The sequence below is a fragment of the Erinaceus europaeus genome, chromosome 20, assembly GCF_950295315.1.
Source record: "Erinaceus europaeus chromosome 20, mEriEur2.1, whole genome shotgun sequence".
Taxonomy (NCBI): domain Eukaryota; kingdom Metazoa; phylum Chordata; class Mammalia; order Eulipotyphla; family Erinaceidae; genus Erinaceus; species Erinaceus europaeus.
The window spans coordinates 23,714,589-23,732,520 of record NC_080181.1 but is presented as its reverse complement, the minus strand read 5'-3'; the positions used below and the strand labels follow the sequence as shown (position 1 = coordinate 23,732,520).

General features: G+C 37.5%; 1 protein-coding gene across 5 annotated transcripts in view; it reads left to right on the top strand.

The window, feature by feature from the left end:
• Positions 1-17,932, top strand: part of DDX10 (DEAD-box helicase 10) — a 653,321-nt gene that overhangs the window by 119,873 nt on the left and 515,516 nt on the right. For all 5 annotated transcript variants that reach the window (XR_009546788.1, XR_009546786.1, XR_009546787.1 and 2 more), the window contains exons 14-16: positions 3,643-3,762; positions 5,954-6,115; positions 14,200-14,256. Coding sequence is in view for 1 of the 5 variants with exons in the window: in XM_007539286.3 (XP_007539348.1) it covers positions 3,643-3,762; positions 5,954-6,115; positions 14,200-14,256 (339 nt within the window). In the remaining 4 variants the exon portion in view is untranslated. The remainder of the gene's footprint in view (positions 1-3,642; positions 3,763-5,953; positions 6,116-14,199; positions 14,257-17,932) is intronic.

Here is a 17,932-nt window from a genome sequence, read left to right as displayed (position 1 = left end):
CTATAAATGTACATGTGTGTGAAGTTGTATATAGAAGAATGTTCACTGCAGGGCCAGCTCTTTTAGTAACTGTGTTTTATATATATATACACACACACACAAACACACACACACACATATATGAGTGTAGCTGACATCTGTGGAAGTATATAGAAGAAGCTAGTAAGAGTGTTTCTTAGGTAAACTGAAGTGGCTGAAGAAGACATAAAAATGAACTTAAAAAAGTATGTATATATTACATTTGAGAGAGAATGTCACATGAGGTAGTTCAAAGGGGAGAGAGAGAGAGAAAGAGGAAGAAAGGGAAAGAGAGTGAGTGAGTGAATGAATGAATGAACGAACAAATATGCGAGAAAAGAGTGCCCCACATCAAAGCACCACTCCTGTATGTATATGCATTGCTGGAGATTGAACAGGGAACACTTCATGCTTGAAAGTCTGGTGCTTTATCACTTAAGCTATTTGACCAGCTACTTGAAAGGCAACTTTTAAGGAGAATATCCATTATGAAACACATGTGTTTCTACTGCCATTTTATGCAGTACTGGGAATCAGACTCAAGATTTCACACATGCAAGGTATGTGCTTCATTGCTGAGCCATTTCCCACTTTCCCATTCCATTTATTTTTTTCTGCAAGTAATAAAAGGAAATAAAAACTGAAAATTACAGTTTATGTACAGAAAGCTATATTAGTGTGTCTTAGAACACAGTGGTAGAAAGAATTGTGAGAGACACAACATTCTGGATATGTGGTGGACCCCTGGGGAGAGGAAAAATAAGTATTTTTTAAGTTTTTTTTTTGATGTCATCATTGTTGGATAGGACAGAAAGAAATGGAGAGAGGAGGGGAAGACAGAGGGGGAAAGAAAGATAAGACATTTGCAGACCTGCTTCACCACCTATGAAGGGACTCTCCTGCAGGTGGGGAGCCAGGGGCTCGAATCGGGATCCTTATGCGGGTCCTTAGGCTTTGTGCCACGTACAATTAACCTACTATGCCACCGCCCTACTCCCAGCAGCTGGTAAGATTCTTTTTTTTAAATTTCTTTATTGGGGAACTAATGTTTTACATTCAACAGTAAATACAATAGTTTGTACATGCATAACATTTCCCAGGTTTCCATATAACAATACAACCCCCACTAGGTCCCCTGTCATCCTTCTTGGATCTGTATCCTCCCTACTCGCCCACCCCAGAGTCTTTTACTTGGGTGCAATATGCCAATTCCAGGTCAGGTTCTACTTGTGTTTTCTTTTCTTATCTTGTTTTTCAACTTCTGCCTGAGAGTGAGATCATCCCATACTCATCCTTCTGTTTCTGACTTACTTCACTTAACATGAATTTTTCAAGGTCTATCCAAGATCGGCTGAAAACAGTGATGTCACCATTTTTTATAGCTGAGTAGTATATATATATATATATATATATACCAGAACTTGCTCAGCCACTCATCTGTTGTTGGACACCTGGGTTGCTTCCAGGTTTTGGCTCTTACAAATTGTGCTGCCAAGAACATATGTGTACACAGATCTTTTTGGATGGGTATGTTAGGTTCCTTAGGATCTATCCCCAAGAGAGGAATTGCAGGATCATGGGGTAGGTCCATTTCTAACCTTCTGAGAGTTCTCCAGACAGTTCTCCACATAGGCTGGACCAATTAACATTCCCACCAGCAGTGCAGGAGGGTTCCTTTGACCCCACACCCTCTCCAGCATTTGCTGCTGTTACCTTTTCTGATGTATGACATTCTCACAGGAGTGAAGTGGTATCTCCTTGTTGTCTTTATTTGCATTTCTCTGACAATCAGAGACTTGGAGCATTTTTTCATGTGTTTCTCAACCTTTTGGATTTCTTCTGTGGTGAATATTCTGTCCAAGTCCTCCCCCCATTTTTGGATGGGGTTATTTGTTGTCTTGTTGTTGAGATTAGCAAGTTCTTTATTCTGGTTATTAGCCTCTTGTCTGATGGATGGCATGTAAAGATCTTCTCTCATTCTGTGAGAGGTCTCTTGGTTTGGGTAGTGGTGTCTTTTGCTGTGCAAAAGCTTTTTATTTGATGTAGTCCCATAGGTTTATGCTTGTCTTAGTCTTCTTTGTAATTGGAATCCTTTCATTGTAGATGTCTTTAAAATTTATGCGGAAAAGAGTTCTGCCAATATTTTCCTCTAAGTGTCTGATAGTTGGTGGTCTAACATCCAACTCCTTGATCCACTTGGAATTTACTTTTGTATTTGGTAAAATATAGTGGTTTAGTTTCATTCTTCTGCATGTTTTAACCCATTGTTTCCAACACCATTGGTTGAAGAGACTCTGCTTTCCCCATGTAATAGTCTGGGCCCCTTTGTCAAAGATTAGATGTCCATACGTGTGGGTGCTCACTTCTGGGCTCTCAATTCTATTCCAGGCAAACGATAGAAGAAGTTCTTTTCCACTGGTCAGTGTGTCTATTCATGTTCCAGTACCAAGCAGTTTTGATGACAATGGCCCTATAATACAATTTGAGATTTGGGAGTGTGATGCCTATAGTTCTGTTCTTTTTTCTCAAGAATGTTTTGGCAATTCTAGGTCTTTTCTGGTTCCAGATATTAAATTGTTTTTTTTAATTATCTTTATTTATTTATTGGATTGAGACAGCTAGAAATTGAGAGGGGAGAAAGAGATAGGGAGGGAGAGAGAGAGAGAGTCAAGAAACACTCTTGCAGCACTGCTTCACCACTTACAAAACTTTCCTCTTTGCAGGTGGGGGGGACCAGGGGCTCGAACCCGGGTCCTTGTGCATTGTAACATGTGCACTCAACTAGGTGCCTCACCACCCAGCTCCTAAGAAAAGTAAATCTTAAAATAAGCTATTTTCTTGCTTTTTTGTTTAACAACAACAAAAAAAGGTTATCAATGGGGCTCTGTGTCCCCAGTTTCTTTTCATAGACATTTTGTGAGGTAACTGTATATTAATATTTCTACCTCATGGTAGTTGCATTGGAAGGGGTTTATCATTTTACTAATCTTTTGAATTAATGAGTTTTATTTATTTGTTTTTAAAGAGTATGAAGGTGAGCAAAACTTCCTCATTGGACTTGGCACTGATGATTGAGTTTGCTTCCTCAAATATGCAAATTGAAGTGCTAGTTCTTGGTAGTGCTACTCCCCAGCCATTATACTATCCTCTTACTCCAACTTACTTTTGAACACAGCTGATTTTCATAGAATATTTTCCATTGTTCATATAGTAAATTGCTATAATGGGAGATTGCTATCAATAACAATATTTTGCAAACACCCTCCCCAAACTTTGGTATTCATGGTGCTGGGGTTAAAACCTAGGACCTCTTAAAGGCAAATTCTCTGAGCTGCCACTACACATTGACCTGGCCCCATAGTCATTTTACTTTACAAGCTAACCTAGTCTAAACAATTTTATTTCAAACTTAACCTCCTACCAAAACTCCATTAACCCTGGAAGTGCCATCAGTTAATAAGTAATATTTGTACTTCTGAACAGTATTTTTGATACTTCTATTACTAATTACTGAGAAGTAATTGTATTCAGTTTTAGAAACTATTGCTAGAGTTAAATTGTTTATAAAAACTATCTCTTTACCTAATATCTATGCTTTTTGTTTACTCTTTTTTGTTTATACAGAAAAAAGAAACTTCTAAGTCCAGTGTCAAGAAGAAAGTGACGAAGGTTGCAGAAGCAAAAAAAGTAATGAAGAGAAATTTTAAAGTGAACAAGAAAATTACATTTACTGAGGAAGGGGAGGTGAGAGTCTTTAAATGCTTCAGTTCTGAGATACATTCCAAGTATTATAGAGTTTTACTTTTCTGTTGACTTAGCATTAATTAATAAAAAGTAAGTTTCTCTAAAGTATTCTGGACTTTCACTATTTACTATAGACATTTTGTAGAGTATACATTGTGAGTAAAAATGATTTACCAACTTTTGTACCAACCATAGTGTAACACATCAGATAATTCTTCATCATCAATACAAATACTTCCTAAGTAGTTCATATCTAATGAGCATGCTTCCTTTAAATTTGAAGCTAACAAAAATTTAGACATTACTTTGGGGAAACCTGCTTTAGAAACCTCGGTTTGTACTGGTAAGCTGAGCGAAATAGTTATAAAAACTAAAAAAATAGAGTACAATTCAAAGTTGTTATGAGCTTCAGATAAAGTCTGTATAATTGATAAATAATGAATCTTTGTAAAAGAAATCAGCACCTGAGAAACAGACTGATAGTTTTATTATATCCATTGCTCTCTGTAAAATAAGTTTAGTGCTACTAGTGTAAAGAGGTTACTTATTTACCATGCTAAGCTTAACTGCACTGATTATACCAGTTACCTTCAAAATGCTTCATATTTAGCTGCTAATAGTTTTGTATGACTAAGCTGCAATAAATTTTCTGATCTAACACTGTAAGGTGTTCATTCAGGCCATAGAGGGATCAACTTTTCCCCCTTGATACATAGAAGGGTGAAGACTCAGAGGAGATGATGGCATTCTTACTGTCACAACTGATTCCTCTCACTGCCTCCTCGGTGTCACTGATCTGATGGCATGACTGCTCATGCAGTAATATCTGTGACCCCATTCATTCATTGCCAAAACTTGGGCCTTTGTGGGAATTGCATCTTAAAAGATGACTGCGGTGACAAGCAGAGTGAGAAGGAGGCATTACTGCCTGTGATGTGTGTGCCTACAGATAGCATTTGCCTGCAGGTTAATTAGCTAATTAGTAGCTTTTCCATACAGTAGCTCTAGCTCCTTAAATCCTTCTGGCAACTAATTATTAGCTAAAAAGAAATATTTCTTCTCTAAATTAAGAGAGAGATTTATTATTATTATATTTTTTATTAATGATCAACAAGATTGTGGGATAAAAGGAGTACAATTCCACACAATTCCCTCCACCAGAGTTCCACATCCTATCCCTTCCATTGGAAGTTTCCCTATTCTGTATCCCTTTGTGAGTATGGGCCAGAGATTTATGGGGTACAGATCTTTATGGTGGGAGGTCTGGCTTCTGTAATTGATTCTCCACTGGACATAGGCATTTACAGGTTGATCTATCTTTCCCTAGTTGGGTAGAGCTCTGGGGAGGTAATTCTAGGACACATTGGTGAGAGAGACATTTTTAAACATTATTAGACCTCAAAATTTATTGAGTAGGACCATTTTTTTAAAGGATGTACACGGTGCCTACAAATTAAGTAATTCATATATGGTTTTGCAGTGACATTAGGGAAAAGCCAGGTGCCCTGATTCCCACACCTGTGCCATTTTTATGTCACCTGATTCCCAATGGAATTCGTAGTCATGTAGATTTGAATAGGTCTGTGAAATCCAAAGTATTTTTTCCTTTATACTTAGTTATTTCTATACTTTTGTATAGAATTGACTGACATGTGGTTTAGATGGATTTTGTGCCTCTAACATGAGCTAGACCGAGTTTTGGGCTATGAAAGTAGGTGAACTAGATACACTATACTTTGACGTAATTAACACTTATGAGGAAAATAAAATTACAGAGCTGAATGAGAGGAGTGTTGGAGATCCTCACCAAGTGCCTTAGATGCTGGGAGCTGTTCTCTGGTCATTTGAAATGCTGCCCTGTACAGACATTTGGAGCTGAATCTGTGTAGTATATAATACTAAGAACACTACTGGAAATAATGTTGAGGCAATAACCTTCTTTTCCAAATTATTTTAAGAGATATTCTTTAATCCTATCTCATTGGGTGACATAACTTTATCCTCCCCTAGGTGATCTTTTCTGTTGTTTATTCATTTTAATTACAAACTTTTTTTTAAAGGAAGTTTAAGAAGTTCAGATTTTAAGGCAGAAAGTTAGTCATTGCGGTATTTCAAAATCATTATAGATAGGGGTAGACATTTTTGGTGTTGTCTTACTCCTACCCTGCATTTACCCTTTTCCTATCTTCAGTTAGTTCAGCAGTGGCCACAAATGCAGAAATCTGTCACAGAGAATCCTGAGGAAGATGACAATGCTGGAGGTATTAACTTAGATAAAGCAAAGGAGAGACTTCAAGAAGAGGACAAATTTGACAAAGAAGAATATAGGAAGAAAATTAAGGCAAAACATCGGGTAAGCTGTCTTGCATTAATAATGGCTGAAATTTAATACGTTTCTGAATATACTTAACTGTTCATTGATAACCATACATTTTTCCATTGTTATCTTTTTCTGTAATAAATTGTGTTATCTATTTCTTCCTACAGTCTATTTTTTTTTTTTTTTTTTAAACCAGAGCACTGATCTGCTCTGGCTCATGGTGGTATGGGGGGTTAAACTTGAGACTTCAGAGCCTCAGGCATGAGAGGTGTTAGCCATTATGCTATTTACCCCAAACCCTTACCTTCTACTTTTTATGTGAATTAATTTCTAAAAATGTTGCTTAAATCTGCTTTAGATTGAGGTGATCTAAATAAAATGTTAGTGATTTTTTTTTTAATTGAAGCTCTCATTTTGAGATGATTGTAATTGTACTTGCAGTTCTAAGAATAGGAATCCCTGAGGCCTGGCGATGGTTTATCTGCCAGAGCAGTTATTGTTCTATTCAATTTTAACATAAATGCTACTTCACATTTATATGGTTAGTTTGGTATTTTCATCAGTAAAATTACTGTTTACATATATATGTGTACTAGAGGAAATTCCACATTGATGAGAATTTTTATTATAATATCATCCATTAAAAAGTTGAAATCGATTATGCACTAAGCTTCCTCCATAGACTGGACTTGTGTTTAGAAGACATATGTAATATTTTTTGTTGGCATATTCCTTTATACTATAAAGTGTCAAAATATTTACTACATTTGGGTCTTCCTATGCCTGACATTACCTAGTCGAAATGAAATTACTAATCACCAGTTTGTACTGCACTTTTTTTTTTTTTTTTTTGCCTCCAGGGTTATCACTGGTGCTCAGTGTTTGCTTACAAATCCACTGCTTCTGTTGGTTATTTTTTCCACTTTTTAAAAAATTGGATAGGACAGAGAGAAATTGAAAGAGGAGGGGGGAGGTAGAGGGAGAGAGAAAGACACTTGCAGACTTATGAAGTGACCCTCCCCTACAGGTGGGTATTGAGGGGCTCAGTCTGGGATCCTTGCAATTTGTACTGTGTGTGTTTAACCCCGAGCACCACCGCCCAGCCCCCCAGTTTGGTCCTCTATGAGGGTTGAATGAGTTAATAACGTATCATCAGAATGATCCTGTGGCTCTGTGTGACTGTGGACAAAACAATCATTTCCAGTTTTTGTTCTGCCTAAGCTGCTACCTCTAATGAATGAATGGGGTCACAGATATTACCGCTCTAATTATTTCCAATTTGAAAAATTTATTTTTAATATGTTATTTAGCCATTGCTGACAAATTTTTTTTTTTTTTTTTTTTTTTTAACCAGAGTACTGCTCAGCTCTAGTTTATGGTGGTATGGGGGATTGAACCTGGGACTTTGAAGCCTCAGGCATGAGTCTTTTTGCATAACCATTATGCTATCTACCTCTGCCCCTAGCAAATTGATTTCTTCACTTGGTGATAAGGCTTCTATCTTGCTCACTTTCTAGTGCTATTGGAATTTTACTTTAAGAACTGAGTATATTAACAATATTGCATAGATTTTAATTGCTTTAAAGCATCAACACTGTTCTGGTTTTGAAATCATCATTTCCCCAATTGAGAATTTTACTTACTGTAATGACAATTCTTAGTTCTTCTAACATAATGTTTTACCTTGGGCAATTGTAATTATATTTCCTATTGAAACTGTCACATAAAATTTTGTTACATTTAGAAAGCTTTCTGAGTAGGATTGTATGACCCTAAAGAATAGGTAAAATACTAATTTAAGGGTCAAGGAATAAACTTTATTTCATAAAGATAGAAAAAATGAAGTAACTTCTAATTTAAAAATTATGAATGAGGGGTAGAAGGTAGATAGCATAATGGCAAAGAGACTCTTATGACGGAGGCTCCAAAGTCCCAGGTTTAATCCCTCACACCACCAAAGCCAGAGTTGAGCAGTGCTCTGGTAAAAATAAATAAATAAATAAATAAACATAAAATAAAATTATGAACGAAGAATATGCCTGAAAGAACTGTGAATGTGGAAAAAAAACAGCTCAATACTGGAATTTAGTTGTAATGGAAATTATCAATTTTTTTTCTACTGTGATTAAAATGACACAGTGAAAAGCACCGAAATAGTGACTATTTATTTGTGTAGGCAGGATTTTAAAAAATATTTATTTATTCCCTTTATTTATTTATTCCCTATTGTTGCCCTAGTTGTCTTCTTGTTGTAGTTATTGTTGTCATCATTGTTCGATAGGACAGAGAGAAATGGAGAGAGGAGGGGAAGACGGGGAGAGAAAGACAGATACCTGCAGACCTGCTTCACTGCCTGTGAAGCGACTCCTCTGCAGGTGGGGAGCTGGGGGTTGGAACTGGGATTTTTATGCCGGTCCTTGCACTTTGCACCACGTGCGCTTAACCCGCTGCGCTACCACCTGACTCCCAGAAAGTATTTTTATGATGTGAACATATCAAGGTTATTCTTGGGAACTTTGAAGTGCCATTTTCAGTCACTATAAGGTGTTGAGAAGAGGTCAGTTACAAATAATTACCATAAACATTTATATAATTGTTAAAATGGTTAATTATCTTAGTTTCTGCACAGGAAGCTGGTGAAATTTAATAATGTTATTAGAAAAAATAAATGCTATTAGAAATCTTATTAGAAAGATAAAAGAAACATTGGGATAAAAGGCACAGAAGATAGCAGACCTTTATTATTTATCAAAGGAAATGCAGCTTTTGCCTAAAGCATTTTGATAACGTGAAAGCACTAGGTGGGGAGATAGCTCACCTTGGAAAGCACAAATTTAACTGTGGACCAGGACCCAGTCTGCATGGGAACACTATTCATGCCACCAGGGAAAGCTTCATGAATGATTGAATGGTATTGAGGTGTCTCTCACTCCCTCTGTGTGCCAGTTCTTAACAATACATGAAGACTATTTTTTGGGGGGGCCGGGGGTGGGGTGGGGAATAGAACTAAACTGTATGTAAAAGAGTGCAGAGATGGGCTGAGTAGATAACATAATGGCGGAGCAGAAGCCTTTTATGCCTGAGGCTCTAAGGTCTTAGATTTAGTTCTCAGTACTACATAAACCAGAGCTGAGCAGTGCTATTGTTCCTATATATCTTCTTTCTGCATCTCTCTCATTAAGTAAAATTTTTTTAAGGAGGGGAGAGGTAAAATTACAAATACATTTATTGAGTAAACCTATTGCTCAAACTAAAGTTATGTTAGATTACTTTAAATTTATTCTCTATTTTACTAGTCATTTATTCTGTAGCTTGTGAGTATACATAGAAAAAAAATAATTGATACTTTTTTATTTTTTAAAAAACTTTGGGTACAGATGTTTAGAAATTAGTAACCATTAGCCTTTTTTTCTTTCCTACAAATTGAGAAAATCTTGAGGTTATTTTGTTTCACTGACAACAATTGGTTATGCTCATTGCATAACTGATAACATTGGTTATGCTCATTGCATAACTGACAACATTGGTTATGCTCATTGATAGAGTCTGATGACATCTATTGCAGTAATTGACTGATTTCTTAAACTATACTAGGTACTGTTATTAAAAGTCAGGCCTATAAAAGCATATAATTTATTTTTTTAAGTTAATTTTATTTTCCTTGTTGCTAGAGCTTTACTATGTCTTTGTACCTGTAGGATTCTATTACACCAGAGGATTTTTTTTTCCTCCCTGGATAGTGTATGGAAGGCAGAGAGAGGGAGAGAGAGTGAGAAGAAAGTCAAAGAGGAGAATAGCCACAGCCTGCTTCATCACACATGATGCTTCCCCTTTGCTTGATGCTCCAGGGTGGTCACGACTGAGGGCTTGAACCAGGGGCCATTGGTGTGCCATTTCTTGACCCCTTATTTTACTTTTATTAGAATATACTGGAAATAAGTACAGACTTGGCTCATGAAGACTCAGGTTTGAAATCAGTTTGTCACTGCACTTTAACAAAGAACAGGTCAAAACTTTTCTGGTTTTTTACCTTTACTCTTCCTTTGATATTGAACTTTTTATTGCTTTTTCTTTTTTTAGTTAGTGATTTAAAAAATAAGCAATAAGATTGTGGGATAAGAGGAGTACAGTTCCATACAGTTCCCACCATCAAATTCCATATCCCACCCCCTCCTTTGGAAGGTTCCCTATTCTTTTGCCCTCTGGGAGTATGGAGCAAAAAAAAAAATCTTTTAAATTTACTTATTTTGTTTGTTTGTTTTTTGCAGAACCACTGTACTATCTCCCCAGCACACAGATTTTTTTTTTTTTGCCTCCATGATTATCACTGGGGCTTGGTGCCTATACTATGAATCCACTGCTCCTGGAGGCTATTTTTCCCCCTTTGTTGCCCTTGTTTTGATTGTTGTGATTTCTATTATTGTCATTGCTGTCATTGTTGTTGAATAGGACAGAGAGAAATAGAGAGAGGAGGGGAAGAAGTTGGGAGGTCTGGCTTCTGTAATTGATTCTCCACTGGACATGGGTTTTGACAGGTCAATTCATACCCCCAGCCTGTCTCCATCTTTCCCTTATGGGGTAGGGCTCAGGGAAAGTGGGGTTATAGGGTACATTAGTGAGGTCTTCTGCCCAGGGTAGTCAGGTTGGTGTCACGATAACATCTGCAACTTGGTGACTAAAAAGCACTAAGATATAAAGCAGAACAAGTTGTTTAATAATTAGGAAACCTAAAGGTAAGAATATAGCAGATGAGATTTGGAATCTTTATATTGGAAGAAACTAGGAAGTCTGTTTTACGTATATTCTAAGGAGACCATGACTTTATTAATTTTTGCCTGAGCCCTATAGCTAACATGCAGATGGGCTAAAATATTATCTGGGAAGTTGGTCAGTGTTGAGTATAGAACTCATGCGACGGACCGCTACAGCGGAAGAGCAGCAGGAGGGATCAGGGAACTCGGAAGGCGACCACCTGGTGGGTCAGGAGAGAACAGAATACACCACACTCTGTTGGAGGGTGAATCTGAACTCAAGTTTTATTCAGCCAGTGAGAGTTTATATATCTTTCAGTCTTACATAAACAATATCTGAAACAGAAAGTAAAGCTCATTTCTTGATTAGATGGCCTTGCGGTTTTACAGAAATGTCGTACTTCATGGGGTTTTACAGAAATGTCGTACTTCATGGGGTGATGCATTTCTGAGTAATAGGCTTAGCAGATAGTATTTTATGTAGAGTTTTAACATATTTCATAAGAGGAGGTGAGTAAGTATTACTAAGAATTTTTCTAAAACTTTATGTATTTGATAACCCATAACTTTGTCCACTGGATCAGGGCAGAGAATAGCTCCCAAATATGGAAAGAGTATATAAATACCATTACCTGTAAACCCCATAGATCTGACCAGGGCCCATGTGCTAGGTATATGTGCACATGTATTGGTAATTAAGGAAAAATATATACCTAAAAGTAAAAGTGCATAGTAGTCTGCATTGACCCAATAAGTGCAGCAGACAAGTAGAAAGACCTGGAAAGGAAAAAAAAAAACCAGCATAAAATAACCAAATATTTTCTACTGCGATACCTTCCCTGTTTACTTCCTACTTTACCTCCCACAATAACTCCAAGTCCAACCCTGTCAGATAAATCAAGGACTACAAAAGTTGGGTAAGGGCAAGAGACTGGCATACCTTAATGGCGGCTCTTTTGGTCACTAACAGGTCACTCCATCATTTGGAGCTCTAGTCAGGGAATCTTGGGGTTCCCACATAGATATGATAGGCCTAGACCTCGTAACACATCCCTTTCTCCACCATCACTGGACATTTCCATCAAGAACATCATATACCCTCGTGTGGGCCTCTACAGGACCTTGCTTGCCACTCAAAGTGGAACAACTGTGGTATATCCTGCCCCACTCTCCGGAGGGAGGCTGCTACATGAGGAAGAGAGGTCTTGTTATGAATTTAGCCTAGAATGTTCCTATGACCATGGAATGCAAGCTCAGACCAACAGGGATCCAGAGGCTACACAGGCTCCTGCGCTAAATATGAATAGACATTGGCCCTAGGTCAGATTGATATTGAACTTCTAAGTAATGTCTGTCTGTACTTTTCCTCCATACTGTACATTGTACATTCCTCCAAGTATACATTGTTAAGGATTTACCTGCCCTTTTAGTTGTATTTTGTGTGGCTATCAGTAGATTTGCTCTAAATCTGGAGCAAGAAAACAGTAATAATCACAGAAGAGTAATTTAGTATCTTGTATTACTTCGGGATATGATCCATTAACAGTTGCCATTTGAATTGGAATTTCACAGAATTTAACTTTCCTACTGTGCAACCTGAAATTATAGAAATGGAGTACATAGGTTCTTTATAATTCTTTTCTCCAAGCATCACTTAATATTTAATCTCTTTTGAAATCTGAACATTTATGCTTTATTTTTACCATAAGGGAGGCATTAAATCTAGATAAAATGGTATAGTAGCAATGGCCTGCCTTCAGTGCTATAAACAAGAGAACAGCTTCAAACCTATTTAGATGATATATTAGAATTATTTTTCTAATTTTTACATTGACCTAGTAGTTTACCAAATATTTGTTAGGAGTTTGGGATTGAAAATTTTAATAATATTATGCTTATTTTAACTAAGTAAATTTGTTGCATTTTCTGCTATGTTATGACCTATGTAAAACTAATGGCAAAATGCTAACAGCAGCCTAATAAAATATCATGCTTAATAAATTTGATTTTCCTTTTTTTGTTGAGAAATTAAATTATGTTTCTAAAAACTCAGGGATGAGGGAGAAAGACAGAGAGATACCTGCAGTACTGTCTCACTACTTAATGAAGTTTGCCCCTGCACGTGAAAGCAAAGCTAGGGTCTTGAATTCGGGCCTTTGTGATTGTAATGTGTGTGCTCAATTGCATGGGCCACCACCTACCCCCCAGATTTCATTTATTTTGTAAATTTTACTTTAATGTAGAATAAAAAGGGAATTTTCATCACCACATTTCTTCTTTTTATTCTAATAACACTATGGTTGTTTACCCACTTTTGTGCTAAGCTATTATATGTATTAGTTTATGTTATTTTTGCCAATTTTATGAATGTGTTTCTGTTAGATACAAATTTAGATAAGAAAATATTAATTGGAGAATATAAGCTTGTAGGTCCGAGTTGTGGCACACCTGGTGGAGCACACACATTACAGTGTGTAAGGACCTGGGTTCAAGCCCCGCCCGGGTCCCCACCTGCAGGGGGAAAGCTTTGTGAGTGGTGAAGCAGGGCTGCAGGTGTCTCTCTCCCTCTCTATCACCCCCTTCCCTCACGATTTCTTGCTGTCTCTATCCAATAAATAAATAAAGATAATTAAAAAAATTAAAAAGGGAATATAAATTACCCCAAATTGCACACCTAATAAAATTATAATTTAATTTAAAATCTGTTTGACACATATTCCATGATTATAAGTATGTAATCTGATCCAATATTCCTCAATAAATATTCACTGAATGCCAGGGGCAGGGGAAATAGCATAATGGTTATACAAACAGACTCTCATGCCTGAGGCTCTGAAGTCCCAGGTTCAATCCCCTGCACCACCATAAGCCAGAGCTGAGTAGTGCTCTGGTGTTTCTCTCTGTCTCTTTCTCTCTGAATCTCTCTCAAAAATAAAATAAATAAAAATATTTATTGAATACTACATAACAGTTGGCTTTAAAAGTATAGGATCTTCTTACCTTCCCCCCTTCTTTCCTTCCTTTCTTCCTTCCTTCCTCCCTCCCTCCCTCCCTCTCTCCCTCTCTTCCTCCTTTCCTCCCTTCCTCCCTCCCTCCCTCCCTCCCTCCCTCCCTCCCTCCCTCCCTCCCTCCCTCCCTCCCTCCCTTCCTTCCTTCCTTCCTTCCTTCCTTCCTTCCTTCCTTCCTTCCTTCACCAGAGCACTGCTTAGCTCTGGCTTATGGTGGTGCAGGGGATTGATTGAACCTGGGACTTCGTAGCCTCAGACATTGATAGAAAAGTTTAGGATTCTATGGATTGATTTGTTTATGTGTTGTTAGAATAGATTATGTTTATAAGTTGTTAATTTTACCCTGGCTCTTCTTTAGGAGAAACGACTTAAAGAAAGAGAAGCGAGAAGAGAAACCAACAAGAGACAGACAAAGGTAAGGAAGGGTACATATTTTAACGAGACAGTTACATCATATCAAATTGAATTTAAATAATCCTCTTTTTCACATGCAATTCTTACATCTTTCATCTTGAATTTAAGTGCCATATGTGCTGTCATTTAGTTCTTCATAATATTTTTTTCCTCTGTGATGTCAGATGGAAAATGATTAAGGTAACCTTTTATTGACTTTGCCCTGCCCTCATCACCATTTCTCATTGTGTTTCCATATAAATACAGTGTTTGGGAAGGCCATGGTGGCATACCTGGTAGAGGGCATATGTGTGGAAGTTCCCAAACTCCACCCACAAGAATAAACTTTACAAGTAGTGGAACAATGCTGCAGGTGCCTCTCATTCTCTTTATATGTCTCTGTCCTTCCATGTTTTATCTTCTGTCAAAAGAACAGAAAAAGTCAAAAAAAAAAAAAAGAAACTAAGAAAAAGAAAGAAAAAAATGGCCTTCTGAAACAGTAGCAGAGTTGTACAGACAACAGAGCTCCAGTAATAACCTGATACATTGTGTGTGTTATGTATTTCATTGGCTCTGGATAAGGCCTAATTGTATTTAGGGTCTGTGATCTATATAGGTAGTAGTCAACTGAAATAAGCCTACCTTTATAATAGATAATTTAGAGAATTGATTGATTCAACTCTTAGAACTTAAGGCAAAACATTCTGACTCCTACCTTCACTCTATTCTATCAACAAAAAATTTTAATTAGTATATAAATGCAGCAATACACACACACACACACACACACACACACACACACACACACACACACACACACACACACACACACTTCTAAGCCCCTTCATGTTCAGCTGTAATTTTTATATGGATGTGTTTAACAGTGAGAGAAGTTGAACTTCTGCATTCTGATCATTTAATAGAAATGATCGCCTAGGCCCAGAGCCTGGTAATGTATGTCATTGCTCATGCTGTATCTCATTGTGCAGTGCCTGGCTAGCTATATGATTTTTTTCTTGGCAGTTAGCAAAGATCTGATTCTCTTGAGTAAGTTCATAATATTCTTTGTCATTTTTTTTCCATGCTGGCTGTAACATTTAAAGAGCAAGTCAGAGATGATAACTCATGCTATGGTTCTGAAGTGGGAAGCAATTGCTCTTCAGTTAAAGATGGAAAGACTGCTTATATTCAGTATTAAATATCACTCTGTCTTCAAAGGTGCCTGGAAATGAGAGTACAGTGTGCACTGCCTGACTGCTAAATTAGGTGGTAAAGTCTGCAATGTTTTTAAAATGCAGATGTGAGCCGTCATGGCATAGAAATGAGGCCTTAAGTACTCTAGTGGTAAAAACTTAAATTTAAGAAGAAAACCTTACATCTAATAGAAACATTTGATATTTATGAATATTTCATGCTAGACATAGAAACCAGCCTACTTTTTTTTTAAAAGAATTTATTTATTTATTCATGAGAAATGATAGGAGAGAGAGAAAGAACCAGACATTACTCTGGTACATGTGCTGCCGGGGATTGAACTTGGGACCTCATGCTTGAGAGTCCAAAGCCTTATCCAATGCGCCACCTCCCGGACCACAAAACCAGCCTACTTTTATTTCACTAAGAAGCACTCATTTCTTCATATACAACTGTAAAATGAAGACATAATGGAGCCAAATGAAAACCCCATGACTGTGATTCCTTTATTCATATTCATGCATATTTGTATATGTTGCTAAATATATTGAGTAGTTTTTAAAAATACCTGTTAATACTTGAGATCTATATCTTTCATAGTGGGTTATGCCATAAAAATTGCTTTCACCATTGAGTCTGGATCTTGTACTTATTTTATGTGCTTATAAGTTGGTGTATTTATTTGGTTTTGATACTGTGCCAGCTAGAAAGAAACTGTAAAGGTAGTTCAGGCTGGGTTTTCCCTTGACTAGGATTTGTAAAGTGAACTCTCCAAGTCAAAGCCTTCTCCACTCCCCACATTTATTGTATATTTGTTTTCCTAAGTCCAGGAGGTGAGGGAAACTTTTTTTGACAAAAGGATTCTTATTTCTTTGTGATAGCAGGAGCAAATAGAAGAGCTATTTACATGACTCAGCCAAGAGCTACTTTCTATAGACCAAGGCTATGTTTTAGTGGTGATAGTAGCTCTACCTTCACTTCACAGTCTTGTCTGCATGCTCAGAGATGACAGCCCTCTTGCAGGAGTGATATTAGCAGAGGGATGAGTGGATAGTTTAAAGCTAGCACTTGGACATTTTCCAGGATACCAAGAAATGGCAGCAGTGATAGATTCAGTCTGACTGACAGAGCCTACGGAATCAGCTTGAGCCAGTATTTTTTCTACCCTGCTGCTTTTCAAGTGAAAGTAACAAGGGATGAAGGCTCTTTTGTTTTTTCAGGTGGCCCTTTTGGAAATATGACCCAGCAGATATTATTGCTGTTGTTGTTGATAATAATAATAAGGGCAAACGCTAGAAGAAGAAGAATAAAAAAAAGGAAACACTGACAAAAACCATAGGATAAGAGGGGTATAGCTCCACACAGTTCCCACCACTAGAACCCCATATCCCCTCCCCTCCCTTGATAGCTTTCCTATTCTTTATCCCTCTGGGAGCATGGACCCAGGGTCATTATGGGGTTCAGAAGGTGGAAGGTATGGCTTCTGTAATTGCTTCCTCGCTGAACATGGGTGTTGGCAGGTTGATCCATACTCCCAACCTGTCTCTCTCTTTTCCTAGTGGGACAGAGCTCTGGGGAAACAGGGCTCCAGAACACATTGGTGGGGTTGCCTGCCCAGGGAAGTCCAGTTGGCATCATAGTAGCATCTGGAACCTGGTGGCTGAAAAAAGAGTTAACATATAAAGCCATACAAATTGTTGACTAATCATAAACCTAAAGGCAGGAATGGTTCATATGAAGAGTTGGGGGATTTCCATTTTATAAATTGTTAGTAGTCCTATTTTAGTTATATTCCAAAGAACTCATGACTATACTGGTTTGTTGTTATTGTTTTTACCTGAGCCTGACATCTGATATACAGGTGGATCTGATATTGTCTGGGGAGATGATGTCATGGCTGGAAAAAGGACCAGAAAGCTGGATCAAGGAAGAGAGTAGCTCCCAATTACGGGAAAGGTTGACTGTAAACCCCATTGATTTGATGTGATCTGGGCCCCATATTCAGCTTAGGAGCCTATGTAACCCCTGCATCCCTATAGATCCAGCAGATATTATTAAGACAGATTGAGTAAAAGAATGGTAACTCCAATTTCTGTGATGCCTTAGAAGAGATATGTGATATGAGTTATCAGAGTTTGTGGTGGGGGTTGGGGGAGGGAGATGCAGATAGGGAGGAGGTATTTAACTGATGGGTATGGCTTTATTTTAAATTCTGTCATCATTTTAATATTATTTGGTGGTAATCATTATGTGATTACCCCATGTATGCCTATCATGATTGTGGAGAGTGATACTTAGAAACATTTATCTGGGATTAGAGAATTGGCTGAGCAGACTTAATGCCTTGAGGTGACTTGGGTCTGATCAAAGAATGACAAAACAGATGAAACACCATAATGGCAGAGTGGTGCTTATATCTCTCTCATAAAAAGATCACTGTAAAGATCTCCCATTTTCTAAGGAGTTTCTTTGTTTACGTAGTGCGTTTATTTATTTGATAGAGA